Source organism: Pseudonaja textilis, chromosome 13, assembly GCF_049901715.1.
Source record: "Pseudonaja textilis isolate UNSWEBS1 chromosome 13, rPseTex1.2, whole genome shotgun sequence".
NCBI lineage: Eukaryota > Metazoa > Chordata > Lepidosauria > Squamata > Elapidae > Pseudonaja > Pseudonaja textilis.
The window spans coordinates 8,271,681-8,294,440 of record NC_142002.1 but is presented as its reverse complement, the minus strand read 5'-3'; the positions used below and the strand labels follow the sequence as shown (position 1 = coordinate 8,294,440).

The window sequence follows — 22,760 nt, the reverse complement described above, 5'->3', positions numbered from 1 at the left end:
AGGTTTCTAATAGTATTTACATCCGTCCTTTTTTGCTGGGAGAACAAGGTGGCTTATATAGAGATCACAGTGCATTTAACTCTAAAACCACAATCCTTTGAGAAAGTTTGGGCTGATAGAAAATTACTCCCCAAACTAACAGCAAGATTTTCATACCAATCAGTACTACTTGGACCTGGGTTCCTCCAGTTCAAGGCCAACTATAGTGTTGCTACACTACCTTGGCTTTATCTTCATCCTGTCTCCAGAAGAGGACCCTCCAGGAAAGATTTTATGAATGTGCAGAGGGGGAGGAAGGACATTAAGAGTCCTTGACTCACGGGGACTTCCGGTTTGAGCTTCTTTGGCGACAGACCGAAATCTGCGATTGTGCAGTTTCGATCTGTGCTCACCGCTGGAGTGCCCCGAGCCAGCTGGTTTCAGGGCTAAGCCACCCCGTAGAAGTAGTGAAGAGGGGGGAGACTGCCAGCAGGATCAAGGAGAGTCACATCTCTCCTCCCCAGCTGGCCTTACTCCAGAAGGCGGTTGCAGCGGTGGTCAGAAATGGCCACCTCAAAGAAGAACTCAACTGGAAAAGAATGTGCAGGAGAAAGATAAGAAGAGAAAGTTTTGGCTGACTGGGTTGAACTGGAAAAACAACAATACAAGGTATCCTGGAATTTGAATTATAAAGAACAATATTGTTCCCAAAGAAGACTTTGAAGCAGTGAATGAGAGAGGAAAAAGGAATTGATTTGGGTTTTTTTTTTTCTTCCATATATTGACAACTAAGAGATTTAAGCAAGAAACCAGCAAAAATCCACTTTGACATTAACAGATATTTAACCTGAAAATAAAATGTCAAAGGATTAATAAAGATTTCTGGATTCTCAAAAACTTTTAAAAGAAGGAAAAAACTAAAGTATGAGATCTGGAAAATGGAGGAGACCACCTGGAAGTAAAGGAATTAACAGTGAAATTTTCACAAGATTCCTAAAAGATATATTTTAATGGAAACTTTGTAACAAGATAAGAGAACCCCAGGAAGAGAAAGTGTAAAAAAAAGAAACAATAAGAAACAGTTTTGGATTATTTGGATTATTTGGTGATTTTTAGATTTTTGGCTATTGGATTTAAGGGACTAAAATTAATCGGGTGGTTGTTTAAAAGTTTTTAAAATGGTATCACTCTTGGAAGAATTAAGAATGGAACTTAAAAAACAGAAAGAAAGATGCACAAGAAAGAAGAGGTTCTTTTGGCTTCGTGTTTCAATTTTTAGAAATGGAGATCCTGAACTTTGAGAAACAACAAGACATACCTGTAGAACAAGAAGGGCGGGACAAAGAACAAGCCATCTTCAATGACCAAGTATTTCTATGTGAGGAAAAGAAAGGAAAGGGGGGAAAGAGAGTGAAAAGTTTAAGATCTGAAAAAACAACTCAAAAAAAGAATAGCTTGAAAAGTAATTACATTAGGAAGAAACAGAAGAGAGGATTAAAGAAGAGAGAATCAGAATTAGAGAGAGAAGGGGTTAAAAAGGGAAGGGAGAAGAAGAGGGAGAAGAGGGAAAGGAAAAGAAATTATAAAGGACCGAAACAGGACATAGAGAAACAAGGAAAGTACAAGACACAGATATAATGGGTGAAAACTTAATTGAAAGGGGGATTCTGCAAGGGTACATAAGATAGTATTGTGACTCGGAGGTTCGAACCTGCTCTGTCAGAAGACATAGGCTCGAGTGATGAGGAAGATCTGGCATTAAGGTTTGAGCCTGCCTTGTTGAGTGACATAAATGGGAGTCAGGAGGAAGAGGAGGACTTGGCTCTAAGATTTGAGCCTGCTTTGCTGGAAGTTTCGGAGTCGTCTTCCTCTCCAGAAACTTCCTCCCTGGTTGTGCCTCAGGTGTCGGTAAATAATCAGGAGAGTGTGCCGGAGTCATTAGCTGAATCAAGCCGAGAAATGCTGGTCTGATGCAAGGTTAAGACGCAGGCAGAAACGTGATATACAACGTAAAAAGAAAAGAGACTGACATGCCCCTCAGGGAATATAAGGAGGCGTGTTAGCTCAGAATCCCTGTTCGGGTCAAATTGTCTTTTGGAGTTAGCAGTTCAGATGAATTATTCTCTGTGACGGACACTTCTGATTTATTGCTTTGCTCGTTATTGGACTTGGTAGGCAGCTTCTGGGAAAACTGCCAAGGAAGAATTCAGCCAAGGGAAGTTAACTCTGTCATTTCTGTTTCTGTCTGTTTGAGTATTTTCCTTTGGAAATTTGGACTCTCACCTTGTGGCTACAGGCGGGACAGAACAAGATAGTATTGTTATATTAGAAATAGAAACGAACTTTGAAAATATGAAACAAGTGTGATTAAAATGATAAAATACTCATTTTAATGGAATGGAATGTTTAATAAATAAATGAAATAAAGAGAATGAGAGAAAGAAATTAGGAAAGGAGGGGGACTCCTTAATTATTATAAATGTGTTATAAAAAATTAAGAGGAACATGAAAGAAACATGAAAAAATTATGGAAATATTATGTGTTCCCAGAAATATGATATCCTATTGAAACAAAATGTTAAAGGTGTCAAAGATTATAACTAACATTAATGATAGAGCTGAATTGGAATAGAATAAGTATTTTATTTATTATCGTTCTATATATTTTTTCTGTTTAAGAAAGTGCGTATTTTAAGAATGTACCAAGCAGTATTCGACTGGAAGTTATGTGTTATATTGTATGTTATAATTGTAAAGGCATAAATTGAAGTTTAAATAAGAGCTGAATGGATAAAAATTAAAAGAAACAAAGCTGTCATACTCCAATTAGTAACTACAGGGAAAAATTTTGTTTAATGAGAAAAGAAAATATGAAATTGAAACAGGACAGACAAAAGTATAAATATGATGACTAGAAAGGTATTGAAATTTAGAAAAAGATATATATTATTGAATTTAGAAAGGAATGAGATAATTAAAGGTAAGATTGAGAAAACTAAGGGAAGGGAAAAATTATTGAGAAAATGTTAAAATAGTAATAAGATATGGAATAGAACACAAAGATGAATATGAAATTGAATTTGTATCTGTATGGAGAAGCAATAACCCGGGACCATGCTATTCTAAAAAAAAAAAGAAATTTTACTTGTATTAGGTTTTGTGAAAACCCAAATAAAATTTTTATTTAAAAAAAAGAGTCCATGACTCACTAACAATGGTCTTAACTAACAAAAACTCACTTACTCAGAGCAGTCTAAACTGAAGACAACTCGCTTGGTTATATCAGCTGGCTGGACCATACGGCGTATGTCATCAAATATTTTGACCCTGTAGTAAGAGAACAAAAGAGCTGATGTTGTGGTGAAGAACATGCCCAGAAGGAAACTTTGGGGGATTCCTTTTTTAAAGAATATCTCTTTCTTTCACTCTGGTCTTGTAGAATAGCGGTCTCCAAACTTGGCAATGTGAACATTAATAGACTTCAACTCCCAGAATTCCCCAGCCAGCAAGAGGAATTCTGGGAGTGGAAGTCTACAAGTCTTAAAGACTTTTGAAGTTTGAACACCTCTGTTATAAAACATGGAGACCCACATTGTAGCATTAAGTGGTACTAACTTGACAATCCTGTCCTATGCTGGAAAACTTCAATACATTTCCCAACTTAGAGTTGCTCCACGTCACACAGCCTGCTGAACTACTCCTTATTGTGGGGAAATGTGTTCCTCAAAGGCATTACAGTGATTTCTGTTTTTGTCATGGTTCCAACTACACTTCCTTTTGCAGACACGGCCTCAATATATAATTAGTGAGAGTAGTGCTCAATTTTCCCCCCACTGACCACTTGCCATCTTCCTATCCTCTATGATATGTACAGAATAACCCTTGAGTAACAAGGATATGCACATGGAAACGTTTCACTATATGACCATTAGCCCCTAACCCTAACCCTAATCTCAAAATGGTGGCTTGAACAATTCATGCAGAAAGCAAAACTTTTGACAGAGCACGGATTTTGAAAAGGACTTCATTTTCATGTTCCCTGTGGTGGAAAACATTGAAAACCAGCTTCCTTTGCAGATCCGAGTTTTCCCTAAGGAATTATCCCAAGGCAAATCTCAAAATGGTGGCTTGAACACAAAGCATATCTTTTGACAAAGAGCTGGGATTTTGAAAAGAACTTTATTTTCATGTTCCCCAGGATGGAAAATATAAAAAACCCACTACCATTTCCGATCAGAGTTTTCCCTGAGGAGTTATCCCATGGCAAATCTTAAAATTGGACTTGAACTAAATTCATCCACAAAGCAAAACTTTTGATACAGAACTCAGATTTCGAAAAGAAGTTCACTTTCACATTCCTCAGAATGGAAAACTTCGAAAACCTGCTTCATTTTTGGATCCAACCTTTCCCTGAGGACATATCCCAAACCCTAAGCCGAACTGAACATGAACACAAACCCTAATATCAAAATGGTGGCTTGAACTCAATTCATCCAAAAAACATAACTATTGATACAGAGCTCAGATTTCGAAGTTCATTTTCAGGTTCCACAGTGGAAAACATTGAAAACCCGCTTAATTTTCGGGTCCAACGTTTCCCTGAGGAGTTATCCCAAGGCAATCTCAAAACGTTGTGATGAACTCAGTTCATTCACAAAGCACAACTTTTGATACACAGCTAGAATTTCGAAAAGAAGTTCATTTTTAGGACCCTCACAGTGGAAAACATTGACAAACCACTTGATTTTGGGATGCGAGGTTTCCATTAGAAGATATCCCAAGGCAATCTCAAAATGGTGGCTTGAACTCCATTCATCCACTAAGCACACCATTTGATACAAAGTTCAGATTTCATAAAGAAGTTCATTTTCATTTTTCCCAGAGTGGAAAAGATTCAAAATCCACTTGATTTTCGGATCCGACCTTTCCCTGAGAAAATATCCCAAAGCAGTATCAAAATGGTGGTTTGTACTCAATTCATCCACAAAGCACAACTTTGGATACAGAGCTAACATTTCGAAAAGAAGTTCACTTTCATGTTCCCCAGAATGGAAAACATTGAAAATTCGCTTGATTTTCGGATCCATGGTTTCCCTGAGGAGTTATCCCAAGGCAGTCTCAAAATGTTGCAATGAACTCAGTTCATTCACAAAGCACAACTTTTGATACAGAGCTAAAATTTTGAAAAGAAGTTCATTTTCAGGTCCCGCACAGTGGAATGCATTGACAAACCGCTTGATTTTGGGATGTGAGGTTTCCCTGAGGAGTTATCCCAAGGCAATCTCAAAATGTTGGGATGAACTTTGTGAATTCATTCACAAAGCACAACTTTTGATATAGCTCAGATTTTGAAAAGAAGTTCACTTTCATGTTCCCCAGAGTGGAAAACATTGCAAACGCACTTGATTTTGCGATGCGAAGTTTTCCTGAGGAGTTATCCCAAGGCAATCTCAAAATGGTGACTTGAACTCAATTCATCCACAAAGCACAACTTTAGATGCAGTGCTAGGATTTCAAAAAGAAGTTCATTTTCATGATCCCCAGACTGGACAACATTGACAACCCGCTTGATTTTGGGATGCGAGGTTTCCCTGAGAAGATATCCCAAAGCAATCTCAAAATGGTGGCTTGAACTCAATTCATCCACAAAGCACAACTTTGGATACAGAGCTAGCATTTCAAAAAGAAGGTTACTTTCATGTTCCCCAGAGTGGGAAACATTGAAAACCCACTTGATTTTGCGGTGCAAAGTTTCCCTGAGGAAAGGCAATCTCAAAGGACTTGAAATGAATTCATCCACAAAGCACTTTTGATACAGAGCTAGGATTTTGAAAAGTTCATTTTTTCTTCTCCAGAGTGGAAAACATTGAAAACCCACTTGTTTATTCAGATGCAAGCTTTCCCTGAGAAGATATCCCAAGGAAATCTCTAAATGGTGGCTTCAACTCAAAGCACAACTTTCGATACAGAGCTAGAGTTTTGAAAAGAAGGTCACTTTCTCGTTCCTTCAAATGGAAAACATTGAAAACTCACTTGATTTTCAGATCCAAGGTTACCCGAAGGAGACATCCTAATGCAATATTAAAATGATGGCTTGAACAAAATTCATCCACAAAGCACAACTTTCGATACAGAGCTAGCATTTTGAAAAGAAGGTCACTTTCATGTTCCCCAGAGTGGAAAACATTGAAAATCCGCTTGATTTTGGGATGCAAGGTTTCCCTGAGGAATTAGCCCACGGCAATCTCACTATGTTGGGATGAACTCAGTTCATCCACAAAGCACAAATTTTGATATAGCTCGGATTTCGAAAAGAAGTTCATTTTCATGTTCTGAAAAGTGGAAAACATTGAAAACCCACCTGATTTTGCGATGCGAAGTTTCCCTGAGGAAAGGCAATCTCAAAAGACTTGAAATGAATTCATCCACAAAGCACAACTTTTGATACAGAGCTAGGATTTCAAAAAGAAGTTCATTTTCATTTTTCCCAAAGTGGAAAACATTGAAAATTCGCTTAATTTTCAGATCCGAGCTTTCCCTGAGAAGATATCACAAGAAAATCTCTAAATGGTGGCTTCAGCTCAAAGCACAACTTTCGATACAGAGCTAGAGTTTTGAAAAGAAGGTCACTTTCTCATTCCTTCAAATGGAAAACTTTGAAAAATTGCTTGATTTTTAGATCCAAGGTTTCCTGGAGGAGACGTCCGAACGCAATATTAAAATGATGGCTTGAACAAAATTCATCCACAATGCACAACTTTCAATGCAAAGCTAGCATTTCGAAAAGAAGGTCACCTTCATGTTCCCCAGAGTGGAAAAAATGAAAAAAAAACACTTGATTTTCGGATCCAAGTTTAGCATGAGAAGATATCCCAAGGGTACCTGAAAATGATGGCTTGAACTCAATTCATCCACAAAGCAGAACTTTTGATACAGAGCTCAGAATTCGAAAAGAAGTTCACATTCACATTCCTTTGAATGTAAAACATTGAAAACTCACTTGATTTTCAGATCCAAGGTTTCCCAGAGGAGATGTCCTAACACAATATTAAAATGATGGCTTGAAAAAAATTCATCCAAAAAGCACAACTTTTGGTACAGAGTTCAGATTTCATAAAGAAGTTCATTTTCAGGTTCCACAGTGGAAAACATTGAAAACCCACTTAATTTTTGGACGCAAGCTTTTCCTGAGAAGATATCTGAAGGCAAATCTCAAAATCGTGGCTTGAACTCTATGCACAAAGCACAACTGTTGATGCAGAGCTCGCATTTTGAAAAGAAGTTCACTTTCAAGTTCCCCAGAATGGAAAAGATTGAAAATTCGCTTGATTTTCGGATCCATGGTTTCCCTGAGGAGTTATCCCAAGGCAATCTCAAAATGTTGCGATGAACTCAGTTCATTCACAAAGCACAACTTTTGATACAGAGCTAGAATTTTGAAAAGAAGTTCATTTTCAGGTCCCACACAGTGGAAAACATTGACAAACCGCTTGATTTTCGGATCCAAGTTTTCCATGAGAAGATATCCCAAGGCAATCTCAAAATGGTGGCTTGAACTAAATTCATCCACAAAGCACAATTTTTGATGCAGAGCTAGGATTTCGAAAAGAAGGTCACTTTCATTTTTCCCAGAGTGGAAAACATTGAAAATTCACTTAATTTTCAGATCCGAGCTTTTCCTGAGAAGATATGTGAAGGGCAAATCCCAAAATGGTGGCTTGAACTCCATGCACAAAGCACAACTTTTGATGCAGAGCTAGCATTTCGAAAAGAAGGTCACTTTCATGTTCCCCAGAGTGAAAAAACATTGAAAATCCGCTTAATTTTTGGATCCTAGTTTTCCTTGATAAGATATCCCAAGGCAATCTCCAAATGGTGGCTTGAACTCCATGCACAAAGCACAACTTTTGATGCAGAGCGAGGATTTCAAAAAGGTCACTTTCATGTTCCCCAGAGTGCAAAACATGGAAAAACTGCTTGACTTTTGTATCCCAGTTTTCCATGAGAAGATATCCCAGGGCAATCTCAAAATGGTGGCTTGTACTCAATTCATCCACAAAGCACAACTTTGGATACAGAGATCGGATGTAGAAAAGTTTAATTTCATGTTCCCCAGACTGGAAAACATTGACAACCCGCTTGATTTTGGGATGCGAGGTTTCCCTGACAAGATATCCCAAGGAAATCTCAAAATGATGGCTTGAACTAAATTCATTCACAAAGCAGAACTTTACATACAGAGCTTAGATTTCAAAAAGAAGTTTCCTTTCACATTGTCCAGAATGGAAAACATTGAAAACCCGCTTGATTTTCAGATCCAAAGTTTCCCTGAGGAAATGTCTTAAAGTAAGTTTAAAATGGTGGCTTCAACTCAATTCATCCACAAAGCACAACTTTTGATACAGAGCTAGGATTTCAAAAAGAAGTTTTTTTTCAGGTTGCCCTGGGCTGAAAACATTGAAACCAGCTTCATTTTTGTATCCGAGTTTTCTCTGAGAAGTTATCCCAAGGCAAATCTCAAAATGGTGTATTGAACTCAATTCATCCATATGGCACAAGTTTTGATACAGAGCTCGGATTTCAAAAAGAAGTTCATTTTCATGTGCCACAGGGTGTAAAACACTAAAAACCAGCTTCATTTACAGTAAACAAAAATATCAAAATATCAGAATGTCAGAGACAGAATGTCAGAGAGAGCAAGGTATGACCTTTAGCTCCCTCTTATGGTAATTTGCAATATGATCAACCAATTGCAATATAATATAAATCAATACAGTGATTTTGTCTTAAAGCTACCAACATACATTGGTGGGGTATATATTGCCAACTTAACTAATTGGTGTACAGATTTGTAACACAGGGTTAGAAGTAAAGGGAGAGAAACTTACTTTTGGATACCACATTTCCTTTGCTGCAAAGGCTGGCTGTGAGGAGGAGGTTGATGACCCCAGAGATCTGGGAATGCCAATACTCTGTACTCTGGAACAGAGCGGGTGCAGTTAGCCCTTGCCATAAATAACTTAGGTTTGTGGAAAGAGATGTTCCCAGGATGCCTCTCCAAAAGCTTTGTAACCACTTCAGAAGCTTCTGTTCCCTCCTGGCAGCCAGGTCCACAGGAATTCACATGTTGGAACTGGGATGTCTGCCTGTTCCGTAATCCCTCTTGGGTTGCATGACCCTTACTGGAGATCATGCCTTTTCTGTAAGAAGTTTCTGATTCACCCAAAGTTCTTTTTTCAGGTTCATGGAGTTTCTGCTTTCTTTCCTCTCTGTATACTGGCCTATCTAAAGTCCTCTGGATCTGCTTTTTTTCTTCTATACTTTGGTCCCCTTCTCTACATTTGTGCTGGCACTTCAGGGAAGCAGCACATGGAATGACATGGAGGCAGGAACTGGTCAGGATCCCAGGGATGTCCACAGAATTCAATTCATCGTTAGGCTCCAATTCATTTACCTTGAAATAGGGGAAAGACAACCAACCATTATGGATCCTTGCATACAGCAGCTTTCTGAATGGACTGGAAATCCAAAGCCAAGAAGGATCTCACCTGAAAGTTATACTGAAGTTCAGGACACATGACCATATACTGATTCAGTTCCAATTCAGGTCGGTCAAGTTCTGGCCTTGATAGAAGCTTGTTAATATCCTTCTCTAGATCATCATCCTTTCAAAATAAATTTTTTTTTCATAAATAGCAAGATGATGACTAATTATTTCAATGCATACAGTATCCTACTTTCGTTCTACCATGGATTTTGCAGTTTTCTTCCATCCAGACAAGAGTCAGAGTTAAAAGCAACTTATTGTAAACATAATGGTTATTATAATGCTCCTTCAGACTTTGGCCTGGTCTGAATCTTGCTTTGCAAGGCAAGACTTGCAATTAAGGCTAATTGGGACTGGATCTGATAGAATATCTGGCAGGCATTCAGAAAGGACAATAAATTCCTGCTAATATCTCCTCTGATCATCTATTAAAAGTTTAATGAATAAAGGCTTGGCTACCAAACACATGGCAGCTTGCTACAAAACAAGTTTACTTACTTCCTCCTTATTTTCGGCGTTTTCATTATCACAGTCTTTCTCAATCTCTTCCTCGGTGTCTTCATCGAGATAATCTGCAAGAAAAGACAACTAAGCCAAAAGTCAATAATCAAAGAAGTGAGCTCTTTCCCACATGGGTGACTTAGTCACTGATAGCATCCACATCACAAAAATAAGTCTCATCAAAGGAGAAACAGTATAGCTATGCAGAGAAAAAAACAATATGCAAAACAAGGCATTTTAACCAAAATCACAAGCAGACACTTGAGGGCAATTTGCACGCATCTTAAATAGAATTTGCTGTTTGCTCCACTATTCAGTCAGATCACCAAGGACACCTCATTTAGTGGCCTAGTTTGGCATATTCTTCTTTCGGAAGATATTTTGCTTCATGTAGAGATTTATCCTTCTACATACATCTACATTACCCTAAGTGTGTGGCTGCCTCTTTGCAGTGTCAGGGTTCTGATGAATGCCCTAATTAATTCATGAGCCAAGACAAGTTTCAAAAGAAATCAAATTATTTATTAGAAGCAACATGGCAGCACTTTCCCAAGTGCAGTCAGCTCCACCCCATGTAATTTACTGCTCACCCTGTTTCGTCCCTCCTCCCAAGGTGTGTCATAAATCACATTCTCCAACAGAGCACTTTTGTAGGCTGTACAAAACACACCTCTCTAGTTGGCTCTAGTAATCTGAGATACAATCTGGAGAAAGATATGCATGGAATGTGCTTCTGGTCTTAGCAACAAAGCTGCTTCATCAGTTCTCCTGCTCTCTTGCCTATGGCAACTTGAGAGCAGTCCAGGAATGCTTTACAAGTTGACATTCGGTGCATGTGTACATATTTTGCACGAGAAAGCAGATCAACCATCATAACCTAAATATTGGAGACAGAGGGAATCCCATTTTTTTCTACTTGGGACTTTGAAACCACTTACCTTCAGGTCTGCAAAGTGAAGATTCTGTTTTCCCAGGAATGGGAAAAGAATAGGAACTGCTAATTTCAGCTGAAGGAAAGGGCATCTTTGGATAGGTTTTCCTGAGGATCTGAGTCACTGTATTGACGATAGGGTCCAGATTCTTGCTGAACAGACTGCCCTAAACAAGAGCAAAAAATGAACATCCAGATTATCATTTTTTTCCCTGACTCAGTCATAGCTCCACTGACCAAGAATCCAGTTTGATGCAAGGGACCTATTCTGTTCAATTTATTATAGTAAATGTGATTATTTCCCATGTGTTTAATAACTACACTATTTCTACCAAATTAGCAGTTACAACTTGGCCAATGTTAGAGGGGATTTGAAAGCCATATGTGCAGTTTTCAGTAACATAAGCAACAAAAATGTTCTACTGGTTTATTTGTTAATAAATAGATGTTTAGGGCTGTGTATTCTCTTTGCAGAGTGCCTTTATTCCAGAGGGGATTGACAGTTTTTGGCTAAAAACAAATGGGATGAAAAAACAAACATGTTCTTGTTGTGACTTGGAGGTTTGAACCTGCTCTGTCAGAAGACGTAGGCTCGAGTGATAAGGAAGATCTGGCATTAAGGTTTGAACCTGCTTTGTTGAGTGACATAGAGGGGAGTCAGGAGGAAGAGGAGGACTTGGCTCTAAGATTTGAGTCGTCTTCCTCCCCAGAATCTTCCCCCCCATTGTGCCTCAGGTGTCGGCAGATAATCAGGAGAGAGTGCCGGAGTCATTGGCTGAAGATCAAGCTGAGAAATGCTGGTCTGATGCATGGCAAAGACGCAGGCAGAAATGTGACATACAACGTAAAAAGAAAAGGGACTGACATGCCCCTCAGGGAATATAAGGAGGCGTGTTAGCTCTGACTCCCTGTTTGAGTCAACTTGTTTATGCATGATAGCATCTTGGACAAACTCTCTCCGTGCAGCATTCACTTCTTGATTTATGGTCTTGTTTGTTATCAGACTTGGCAGGCAGCTTCTGGAAGACTGTCAAGGATTCCTCCAGTCAAAGGAATTTAACTCTGTCGTTCCTGGTCCTGTCTGTTTGTGTATTTTCCTTTGGAAATTTGGACTCTCACCTTGTGGCAACAGGTGAGACAGAACATTTTTGACCCGAACCTTTACACCATCTTCTGACCAAGATGGATAACCAACAGCAGCAACAGCAGGTTAATCAACTTCTGCATGATAACCAGGTTTTGCAGCAACAAGTCACCCAACTGGTTAAACAACTAGGTCGGGCACGTATTAGTCAACCGCCCGAAATGGCGGAGGTGAACTCTGGTCCCCCTTGACATTTACTTTAAGAAATGAGGATTTTCTTGCAGTCCCGATCAGAGGGGATTCCTGCAGTTGCCTTGGTGGATTCGGGGGCTACTACCAGTTTCATGGACCAGGCCTTCGCAACTCATTTAGACTTTGGTTGCGGTGGAGCCTCCAATTAAGGTGGAAACGATTGATGGGCGGGAGCTTCGGGCTGGGCCAATTGGTTTCGCCACCCAGCCATTGCACCTGGCTATTGGGGACCATGAGGAGATGATTAGTTTTTACATCACTGCGGACCTCCGTCTCCCTTTGGTTCTTGGTATGACCTGGCTACGGTTACACGATCTTCTGGTGGCTTGGGCACAGAACGCCATTTTGTTCCTGAGCCTCCAGTGTGTGGACCATCTAAGACACACCTTTGCTGGCCAGGACATTGCCGCCCCTGCCGTCTCCATACCTCCTGAACTATCTGACTTCTCCAATGTTTTTAGCGAGAAGGAGGCGAATCGGTTACCCCCGCATTGACTGTCCTGTGGACCTTCTGCCCGATGCCCCACTACCCAAGGCATGCCTGCATTCTATGTCTGAGCCCGAATTGGCTGCTCTTCACGAGTTTTTGGAAAAGAACTTGGCCCAGGGGTTTATCCGGCCATCGTCGTCTCCTCTTTCCGCTCCCATCCTTTTTGTTAAAAAGAAGATAGGAGATTTGCGTTTGTGTTGTGACTATCGCCGGTTGAATGCCATTATGGTGAGGAATAGTTATCCCTGACCGCCAATTCCAGAGTTGATGGAAAGATTGCGGGAGGCCACTATTTTCACTAAGCTCGATCTTCGAGGGGCCTACAACCTGGTGTGGATGCACAAGGGGGACGAATGGAAGACGGCGTTTGGTACCCGTTATGGCCACTTTGAATATACCGTAATGCCATTTGGGTTGAACAATGCCCCCATGGTTTTCCAGCATTTGATGAATGATATATTACGGGACATGATTGATCAGTTCGTGGTGGTGTACCTGAACGACATTTTGATTTATTTGAGGTCCAGGGACAGCCACCTTCACCAAGTTCGCCAGGTATTACAACATCTTTGGGAGTATAAACTCTATGTGAAGCTGGAGAAATGCCTCTTTTTCCAGACTTCCATAGAGTTCTTGGGACATATCATCTCTCCCGAAGGCATTGCCATGGACCCGCAGAAAGTAGAGGTTTTGTGTAATTGGGAACCCCCTCGTAGAGTGAAAGACGTGCAACGTCTCTTGGGGTTCACAAATTATTACAGGTCCTTCATCCCGGGTTTTGCCAAGCTGACGGATCCCATCACCCAGCTCCTTCACAAGAAGGTCCCATTACAGTGGGGGCCCCTGCAGCAACAGGCCTTTGAGGCCATCAAGAAGGCCTTCATTGCAGAACCAATCGAGGCATCCTGATCCCCATCGTCCATTTGTGGTAGAGACAGATGCATCCAACATGGCTATCGGGGCGGTGTTGTTACAAGCTCCAGCAGATGGCGCACCTCTTTTTCTATGCGCATACTATTCACGGAAACTTACTACCTCTGAGCGCAACTATATGATCTGGGAAAAAGAGTTGCTGGCCATCAAGGCTGCGTTTGAGACCTGGTGACATCACCTTGAGGAGGCTCGGCACAAGGTGAAGGTTCGGACAGATCATTGTAATCTGGAACACTTGACCACTGCTAGGAAGTTGAACCAACGACAGATCCGGTGGTTGTTGTTCTTTGCCAGGTTCAACTTTTCAGTCACTTACATTCCCAGTGGTCAAAATCGGAGAGCGGATGCCCTGTCATGTAAACCTGAGTATCTTTGTCCCAAGGACCCTCTTCCTCCACGTACGGTGCTGCCACCGGAATCTTTGGCTGTTATCCAGGAACCGGTGGATTTGAGTGTTCGGGTATGAGAGGCGCAGTGCTTAGATGTTTGGTCGCAGCAGAGAATGGGGGAAATTGGACCTGACTCCCCATGGACTCTGGAGGAGGGCTTACTATGACATTGGGGCCCATTGTATGGGCCCACCAGGACAATTAGAGCTCTCATCATGACTCAATGTCATGACAACCCAGCTGCTGGCCATTTTGGGTTCTTTAAAACCCTTCATCTGCTTACACGGACTTTTTGGTGGCCTCGAGTTCGGCATGACGTCTTGCCTAAGTCGCCACTTGTGTACCGTGTCAGCAAGCAAAAGCCATGTTGGGTGAGCCTCCTGGTCTCCTTCAACCACTGCCGACTCCAGACCAACCATGGGGGGCAATCTCCATGGACTTTTTAACACACTTGCCCTCTTCGTCAGGTTATACGACGGTACTTGTGGTGGTTGATATGCTAACCAAGATGGCCCATTTTATCCCCTGTCAGAAGTTACAATTGGCTCGCAGCCAATTCAGGTTCAGACATAGAATACAGGCGACCTTTGGGTAGTAGAGCATCGGGACAGTCATAGGGTCGATGTGGGGGTAACCGATCTGCCTCCTTCTCACTAAAAACATCAGAGAAGTTCAGGAGGTATGGAGACAGTGGGGGCGGCGATGTCCTGGCCAGCACAGGTGTGTCTAAGATGGTCCACACACTGGAGGCTTGGGAATGAAATGGCATTCTGTGCCCAAGCCACCAGAGGATCGTGTAACCGTAGCCAGGCCATACCAAGAACCAAAGGGAGATGGAGGTCCACAGTGATGTAAAAACTAATTGCCTCCTCATGGTCCCCAATAGCCAGGTGCAATGGCTGGGTGGCGAAATGAATGGGCCCAGCCCGAAGCTCCCACCCATCAATCGTTTCCACCTTGATTGGAGGATCCAATACAACCAAAGGGACGTCTAAATGAGTTGCTAAGGCCTGATCCATGAAACTGGTAGTAGCCCCCAAATCCACCAACGCAACTGCAGGAATCGCCTCCGACCGAGACTGCAAGAAAACCCTCGTGTCTAAAAGTAAATGTCGAGGGGGACCAGAGTTCACCTCCGCCACTTCGGGCGGTTGACTAATACGTGCCTGATCTAGGGTTTCCCCAAGGCTGGGCCTGCCCCATTTCTCCGACTGTACAAGGTTTGATTCAGGCACTGGCTTGCGTGCCCCCCGTCGTTTACCAGGACATGAATTCACAAAATGTCCAGGCCCCCCACAATACAGGCATAAGTCTCCTTGAAGTCTCCGGGTATGTTCTTGGGCCATCAAACAAGGTTGAACCACACCCAACTCCATCGGCTTCTCGGCCCTGGCCACGGCACTGTGGAAGACCTGGGGCACTGGTTGTACAGGATGCTGTGGCCTTGAGGTGGATGGCTGCTCCAGAGCTGGATGTCTAGTCTTGCACCATTGAAGCCAGGTGTCAATGCGCAAACATTGCATGATCAGAGCATCAAGAGTCAGGGACGGCTCCATGTGCACCAACTCATCTTGTATGTCCTCCGACAAACCATCTTGGAAGGCATCCATTTGAGCAGCCTCATTCCAGGCAGAGTCCAAGCAGAGCAGACGAAACTCTGAAATGAATTCCTGCAAGGGGCGTTTCCCCTGGCGAAGTTCCTTTAAGCATCTGGCAGCGGTCTGAGCTTTTATGGGATCCTCATACATCCAAAAGCCCTGATAGTCCATTAGTAAAGGACTATTTTGCACCAATAAAGGAGTGCCCCCACCCCCAGCAGCTGCACCTGACAAAAGACTGATAACACCCAAGCCCATCAGGGAAATCTTCTGGCCGCAGAGACATAAATAATTGACATTGCCCCATAAAAGCCGGGAACATTTCAGGCTGTCCAGAGAATTTATCCGGCACAGCTACCGGGCATTTCTTACGTGGAGAGGGAGGAGGTGCAGCAGGAGCTTGCAGCAACGTAAGTTGGTTAACCAGTTGGGTGACTTGTTGCTGCAAAACCTGGTTATCATGCAGAAGTTGGTTAATCTGCTGCTATGGTTGGTTATCCATCTTGGTCAGAAGATGGTGTCAGGGTTCTGGTCAAAAATGTTCTGTCTCACCTGTAACCACAAGGTGAGAGTCCAAATTTCCAAAGGAAAATACTCAAACAGACAGAAACAGAAGCGACAGAGTTAACTTCCCTTGGCTGAATTCATCCTTGGCAGTTTTCCCAGAAGCTGCCTACCAAGTCCGATAACGAGCAAGGCAATAATTCAGAAGCGACCATCACACAGAATAATTCATCTGAACTGCTAGCTCCAAAAGACAATTTGACCCGAACAGGGATGCAGAGCTAACACGCCTCCTGATATTCCCTGAGGGGCGTGTCAGTCTCTTTTCTTTTTACGTTGTATGTCACGTTTCTGCCTGTGTCTTAACCTTGCATCAGACCAGCATTTCTCGGCTTGATTCAGCTAATGACTCCGGCACACTCTCCTGATTATTTACCGACACCTGAGGCACAACCAGGGAGGAAGTTTCTGGAGAGGAAGACGACTCCGAAACTTCCAGCAAAGCAGGCTCAAATCTTAGAGCCAAGTCCTCCTCTTCCTCCTGACTCCCATTTATGTCACTCAACAAGGCAGGCTCAAACCTTAATGCCAGATCTTCCTCATCACTCGAGCCTATATCTTCTGACAGAGCAGGTTCAAACCTTTGCATCACAACAATATATGATGGCTGGGGTTTTCTCTTTTCTTCTCTCTGGAGACCACAATATGTGAGAGCAGCAAAACTTCCAACATTACAAAATGCTACACTTTTAAAATGGTAAAAAAAAATGTTGTGATGTTAGAGGTCATTTGGCTCGGATAAAAGTCTTTTAATTTGTTGGAAGTGCTGAGAAGGTGCTTATCTTAAAATCGTGACTATCATTTCAGGGTCTTCTTCATGAAGATTTTCAGGTTCCAGTTTTAGAGTTTGGAATTAATTCAGCTTGTTTGTGAAATGGAACCAATATAATAAAGATGCAATTTGCTAATGTGACCAACTAAAGTTGGGCCAATTGCTTTATCCCTCAATCCAAAATAGCCCAAGATGCAAAATCCATAACAGGATGCAATATTTTATGATTAACGAAAAGCTCTGGGGTCAAATACATGTTTGCAAACTCTCTACTTCTAAAGGGAGATGGAGAAAATTTTGTTTGCTTTGCATTTTTGAGCAAACAAATCTCACTCGTATCTATCAGACAATTATGCATTTCAGAACTGTTACACTTTTCACTTCTCTGAATTTGGTGATGCAGTGTGTCTATTAAGGAAAGCTGCCTCAGAGAATAGAGAGATTTGAGGACATTGCATATAAAAGGGACATTTAATTTTAAAAAAATCCAATACTGAAATAAATATGAAATTCACACTTCAAAAAAATGCTTACAGATGCAGAACTGAGATAGAAAAGTTTTAATGAATTATTTATTCATAATTCTAAGAAGAAATGTTAGATGATTTGGGGAATATTATTCTAACTTGTACGTTAAAACTGGATTAGTTAATAAAGAAAATATGACTCAGCCTGCAAGACATTACTGACTAAAACTAATTTCTCTATTCAAGTTATACTTTATGTTAATTTACATCCACAGTTTCCAAAAGACAAGGGATGTTGGGAATAAATTAGAGTGTTAAAACTTTATGGAGGACGGAATCTCTTTTTCAAGGACTTTTGATCTTTCTGCTTGAGGGTGATCTCTAAAGACTACCTAATCCAAGTCTACAATAAAGGTAAAAAACATGTAAGCACAAGAGATCATACACCTAAACATCAATATTTCACCCTTGGCTATGAGTTTATTTTGATCACAGTCATTCTAAATTTGGTATTTCTACTTAAATGAAAATAAATATGTAAAATCATGACACAATGATTTCATTACATTTTCTGTGGATTATATCTGTTTTTAAGTGATGCATTTCATCCTTGGGACAATTTGTAAGTGGCCATTGTGGACCAAGTCTAAAGATAAATCGTATCGAATGCCTTGTCAACTAAAGTCCTAACTCATTAAAGCCACATCATGTGTCCTGGAATGTTGACTGAATATATATTATATATCAACTTATCATTAAGGCAGAGAACTTAAACCATAGTCTGTAAGTCAAATGTTTTATTTTCAGTTAGTTTACCTAAATGTGGTCCATCTTTCAAATTGAACCTAATTTTGGGTTCCACTATCTGTTATTGACCTGTCAGGAACAATCTCTTGAAGCAACCATTAACCAATAGCAGACAATATTGGTAGTTCAGAGTTGAACTGAGGGGATCCAAAGGCACTAAGGATCCTCCTATTAACCGCAACAATTCAAGCAAGATTGAGAGATCCTTGGTGCTCTCTGAGCTTGCTTGTTTTTTTGCAGATGTTTCATTACCCTAACTAGATAATATCAGTGCTAGCACTGACTAGCAGTGATAATGTTACCTAGTTAGGATAATGAAATATCTGCAAGAAACAAGCAAGCTCAGAGAGAACCAAGGATCCCTCATTTCAACCTTGAGCTACAAATATTCAAGCAAGATTCTCTACTTTTCCACTGCTTTCACCATCTATGAACAAATAGGGAGGAGGATTAACTGGGGTCATTAAGGGGAAAGAGGATAATCTACCTAATCCCCATAGTGTGTGGTTTCAACCAAGAAAAAATTGGCATCTCAATATGTTAAGGTGAGAAGAAGCTCAGGGCAGGCAGAAGACAAGCCACCACAAAGGGGTACATAACTTCGGGAGGAGAAGGAGTGGGTCTACTGGCAGGGTGATTAACAATCATCTGGTACAATTGGCAGTCAACTATCTCTAAGGCTGAGCTAAACTCAGAATGTTACAGTCACTGAAAGTTTGTTTACCTGTGTTGTTCTGAAAAGTATCTCCATGCCATGAATAAGAAGGAAACTTTCTCTCCCAGAGCGGACATTGGTGACATGCTTGAGACAAAGCAAAAGACCCCTCCGGATTAGAATGTAGTTATTTGAAGTGTCTCGATGATGCCAATCTTGATACAACCGGAGCAGCTGACAAAAGTAGCCTCTGTGTACAGCTCGGCGACTGTTGGATTCTGTAAGTGAAGAGCAGATCAACTGAGCAGCTGCAGGAAATGTCTGCAGATGGATACAGTTCAATTATTAGACATTGCAATTAGTGGGAAAATTTTGGTTCACTGAAAAGATGAAAGGAAAGTTAGCTGACTTGTCCACCCAGAAACAACCAGAAGCTTGAGAAATATCAAATGCCAAGGAACCATTCAGGAGGTTGGGTTTCCCTTCTCAGCTAAACTTTTAAAACAGGAGAGAGTAACATGCCTCTTGCATCTTTTCCTTTCCTTTGGGAGGTCATGTTTTCTCTTCCACAGCTGGACGAATTTGGATGGCAAGCTAGGATCAATGAAACGATTTGAGCCATGGTCGTGTAGTGATTAATGGGCAGTATGCAGGTTACTTTGGCTGACTGATGGCTGCCTTCAATTTGGCAGTTCGAATCTCACCAGGCTCAAGGTTGACTCAGCTTTCCATCCTTCTGAGGTCAGTAAAATGAGGAGTTGGATTGTTGGTGGCAATTGGCTGACTCTGTACATACATACATACATACATACATACATACATACATACATACATACATATTCTGTCTCACCTGTAGCCACAAGGTGAGAGTCCAAATTTCCAAAGGAAAATACTTAAACAGACAGAAACAGGAACGACAGAGTTAACTTCCTTTGGCTGAATCCGTCTTTGGCAGTTTTCCCAGAAGCTGCCTACCAAGTCCGATAATGAGCAAAACCATAAATCAGAGGCGACCGCCACACAGAATAATTCATCCAAACTGCTAACTCAAATAGACAAGTTGACCTGAAAAGGGATTCAGAGCTAACATGCCTCCTTATATTCCCTGAGGGGCATGTCAGTCTCTTTTCTTTTTACGTTGTATGTCACATGTTTCTGCCTGCGTCTTTGCCTTGCATCAGATCAGCATTTCTCGGCTTGATCTTCAGCCAATGACTCCGGCACGCTCTCCTGATTATCTGCCGACACCTGAGGCACAATCAGGGGGGAAGATTCTGGGGAGGGAGACGACTCCAAAACTTCCAGCAAAGCAGGCTCAAATCTTAGAGCCAAGTCCTCCTCTTCCTCCTGGCTCCCATCTGTGTCACTCAACAAAGCAGGCTCAAACCTTAATGCCAGATCTTCCTCATCGCTTGAGCCTATGTCCTCTGACAGAGCAGGTTCAAACCTCCGAGTCACAACACTGTCCCTCACTGCAGGGCCCTTCCCCTGAATCTGATGGTCCGGATGCAGTTTTAATGGAAACCATTCATGGAATCTCCAGATAAGGTCCGGGGCCTGAATCATGGAAGCATCCACCCAGGAAAGAACCTCTGATCCATCCTCTAGCTTCTCAACGAAGTACTGAAATTGTCCTTTCAGCCAGCGAGACTCCCAAATGCTGACCACCATGTAATCAGCATCAGCATCATCGCTGGGTACAGATGGAGAAATCGTACGAGCGGAAAAACGGAGAGTACACGATAGGGGCATCAGGAACCAGAAGGGAATGGTGGAAGACAAGATGAATGTGCATAGAGCGTGGTAGGGTGAGCCGATATGCAACGGGATTGATGACCGCCTCGATAGGGAAGGGACCAATGAAACGATGGTCTAACTTTTTAATTGGATGATCGACCTGGAGATGCTTCATGGACAACCACACCCTGTCTTCCACAGCCAGCGGAGGCGTCGCCCAACGCGAACGATCTGCAAATCTTTTGTAGTTCGCCTTAGCCCGTTCCAATTGTTGTTGGAACCAAATGTAGTTCAGATAAAAAGTCTCGTGTTTCTGGAACTGGGGAATCCAAGATCGACAATGGAAAAAACCTCGAATGGTAGCCCACATTTGCATAAAAAGGCGTCATGTGAGTGGAGGTGTGAAGGGAATTGTTAAAGGCAAACTCTGCCAAAGGGGGGTAGGTCACCCAATCGTTCTGTCGATGGTTGACAAAACATCTTGGATATTGAGCGAGGATGCCAATTACTTTCTCAGTCCCACCATCGGTTTCCAGATGGTGCGCCGACACCAAACACACCTGCACCCATAATGCAGTCATGAAACTCTTCCAGAATTGAGCGGTAAACTGGACACCGCGATCCGAAATTACCCTGTCCGGTAGACCATGCAATCTGGTAGATCTTCCTCATTACTTGAGCCTATGTCTTCTGACAGAGCAGGTTCAAACCTCCGAGTCACAACACATACGTATGTACATAGATACATACATACATACTTCTTAAAGTGGGCTGTAAAGCATTGTATAGCGGTATATAAGTCTATTGCTATTTACAGAATAGATTCTGTTGTATCTGATGGGCCAAAATCAGAGTGTGAGAGCTTGTTAGTACTAAATGTGCATAATGATATATGGGGAGGAAAGACAACATAACCCAAAGAGACCCTAATTTCTTGAGAGTAAATGAGATGGGAGGAGAATTCTACTTTCAGGCTTGCAATATTCTGTTAATTTTCCAAGAGTCCAGATGATCCTGATCAATGGCAAGTAGTGGCAGCTTGTGAGTGGAACTCCAAGACAAAAAAAAGTCTGTTTGCTTTGTAAATACTTTGAATGTTATTGTGAGCTGCCCAGAGTTGGGTTTTAAGATGGATGAGCATTCAAATCAAATCAAATAAATCAAGCAATCAAGTTCTTATGAAAGTCAGCAAGACTGTAAGACTGCTGTTTTGGTTCATGTATGAAATGGGTAATGACATAATGAGAAAAAAATGGCAAAAAGTCTCCTACATTTAGCAGCACTGAAAGCACCAGAACATGTTTGTGCTGCAGGGCACCGTCCTTTTGACAAAAGCAAGGTGGATTTGGCTAAAATCCTATCTTCATAAAATCACCTGCTGAAATTCTGCAGTTCATAAATTCACCAGCTGCCTTCACTGACAACATACCAGAGATCTCAGCTAGGCCTGAAACAAAGACAGCTACATTATAGAAACATCCTGACCTTATAAGGATCCTTTTTGGTTGTTATTATTGTTTATCAACACTTGGTTTGCTTCAAAGACAGCCGTCAATTCGTATGATATAATTTATCTGCCAAGATTAGTTATCTTTGTAACCATCTCCCCAGGGCTACAGAAGCATCCTTTAAAAGAAAAAGGAAAGAAATAGGAATAATTTCTCTTCCCTTTCTTGTAAAATAATTCTAGAACCAAACTTTTTCACTTGGCTCATTCAAGAGCCTTTAAAAGACTGGCTACTTGCCTTCAGACTTCTAGTATCTGTCTTATTCTGATTTTCAATCATGTTGTACAACTGCCATTGTTTGTTCCACTGCTGTAATTTGGGTATGGTGCAAGCTGTTTTGGGAACATGCCATGGGGAAAGGCACACAGAAATGTTTTAAATATTCACCTATTTCACCTATTTCATGGTGAAATAAAAGGTGGCCTATAAAGACAAAGTTTGTAAAACATTCTGTTATGTCCTGAGGACTCAAGGAGTTCTCACTCAGGTCCACTCACTTTACGTGGGCGTTATTTCCCCCATTCCCATTGGTTGGCTCTCCCCAGC

General features: G+C 41.5%; 1 protein-coding gene across 2 annotated transcripts in view; it reads right to left on the bottom strand.

Annotated features, from left to right (window-relative positions):
• Nucleotides 1-22,760, bottom strand: part of AGBL1 (AGBL carboxypeptidase 1) — a 508,769-nt gene that overhangs the window by 374,277 nt on the left and 111,732 nt on the right. For both annotated transcript variants that reach the window (XM_087941340.1, XM_087941342.1), the window contains exons 7-12: nt 19,039-19,247; nt 10,966-11,125; nt 10,025-10,098; nt 9,528-9,644; nt 8,868-9,433; nt 3,223-3,306 (exon numbers count right to left, since the gene is read on the bottom strand). In XM_087941340.1, the coding sequence (XP_087797466.1) occupies nt 3,223-3,306; nt 8,868-9,433; nt 9,528-9,644; nt 10,025-10,098; nt 10,966-11,125; nt 19,039-19,247 (1,210 nt within the window). The remainder of the gene's footprint in view (nt 1-3,222; nt 3,307-8,867; nt 9,434-9,527; nt 9,645-10,024; nt 10,099-10,965; nt 11,126-19,038; nt 19,248-22,760) is intronic.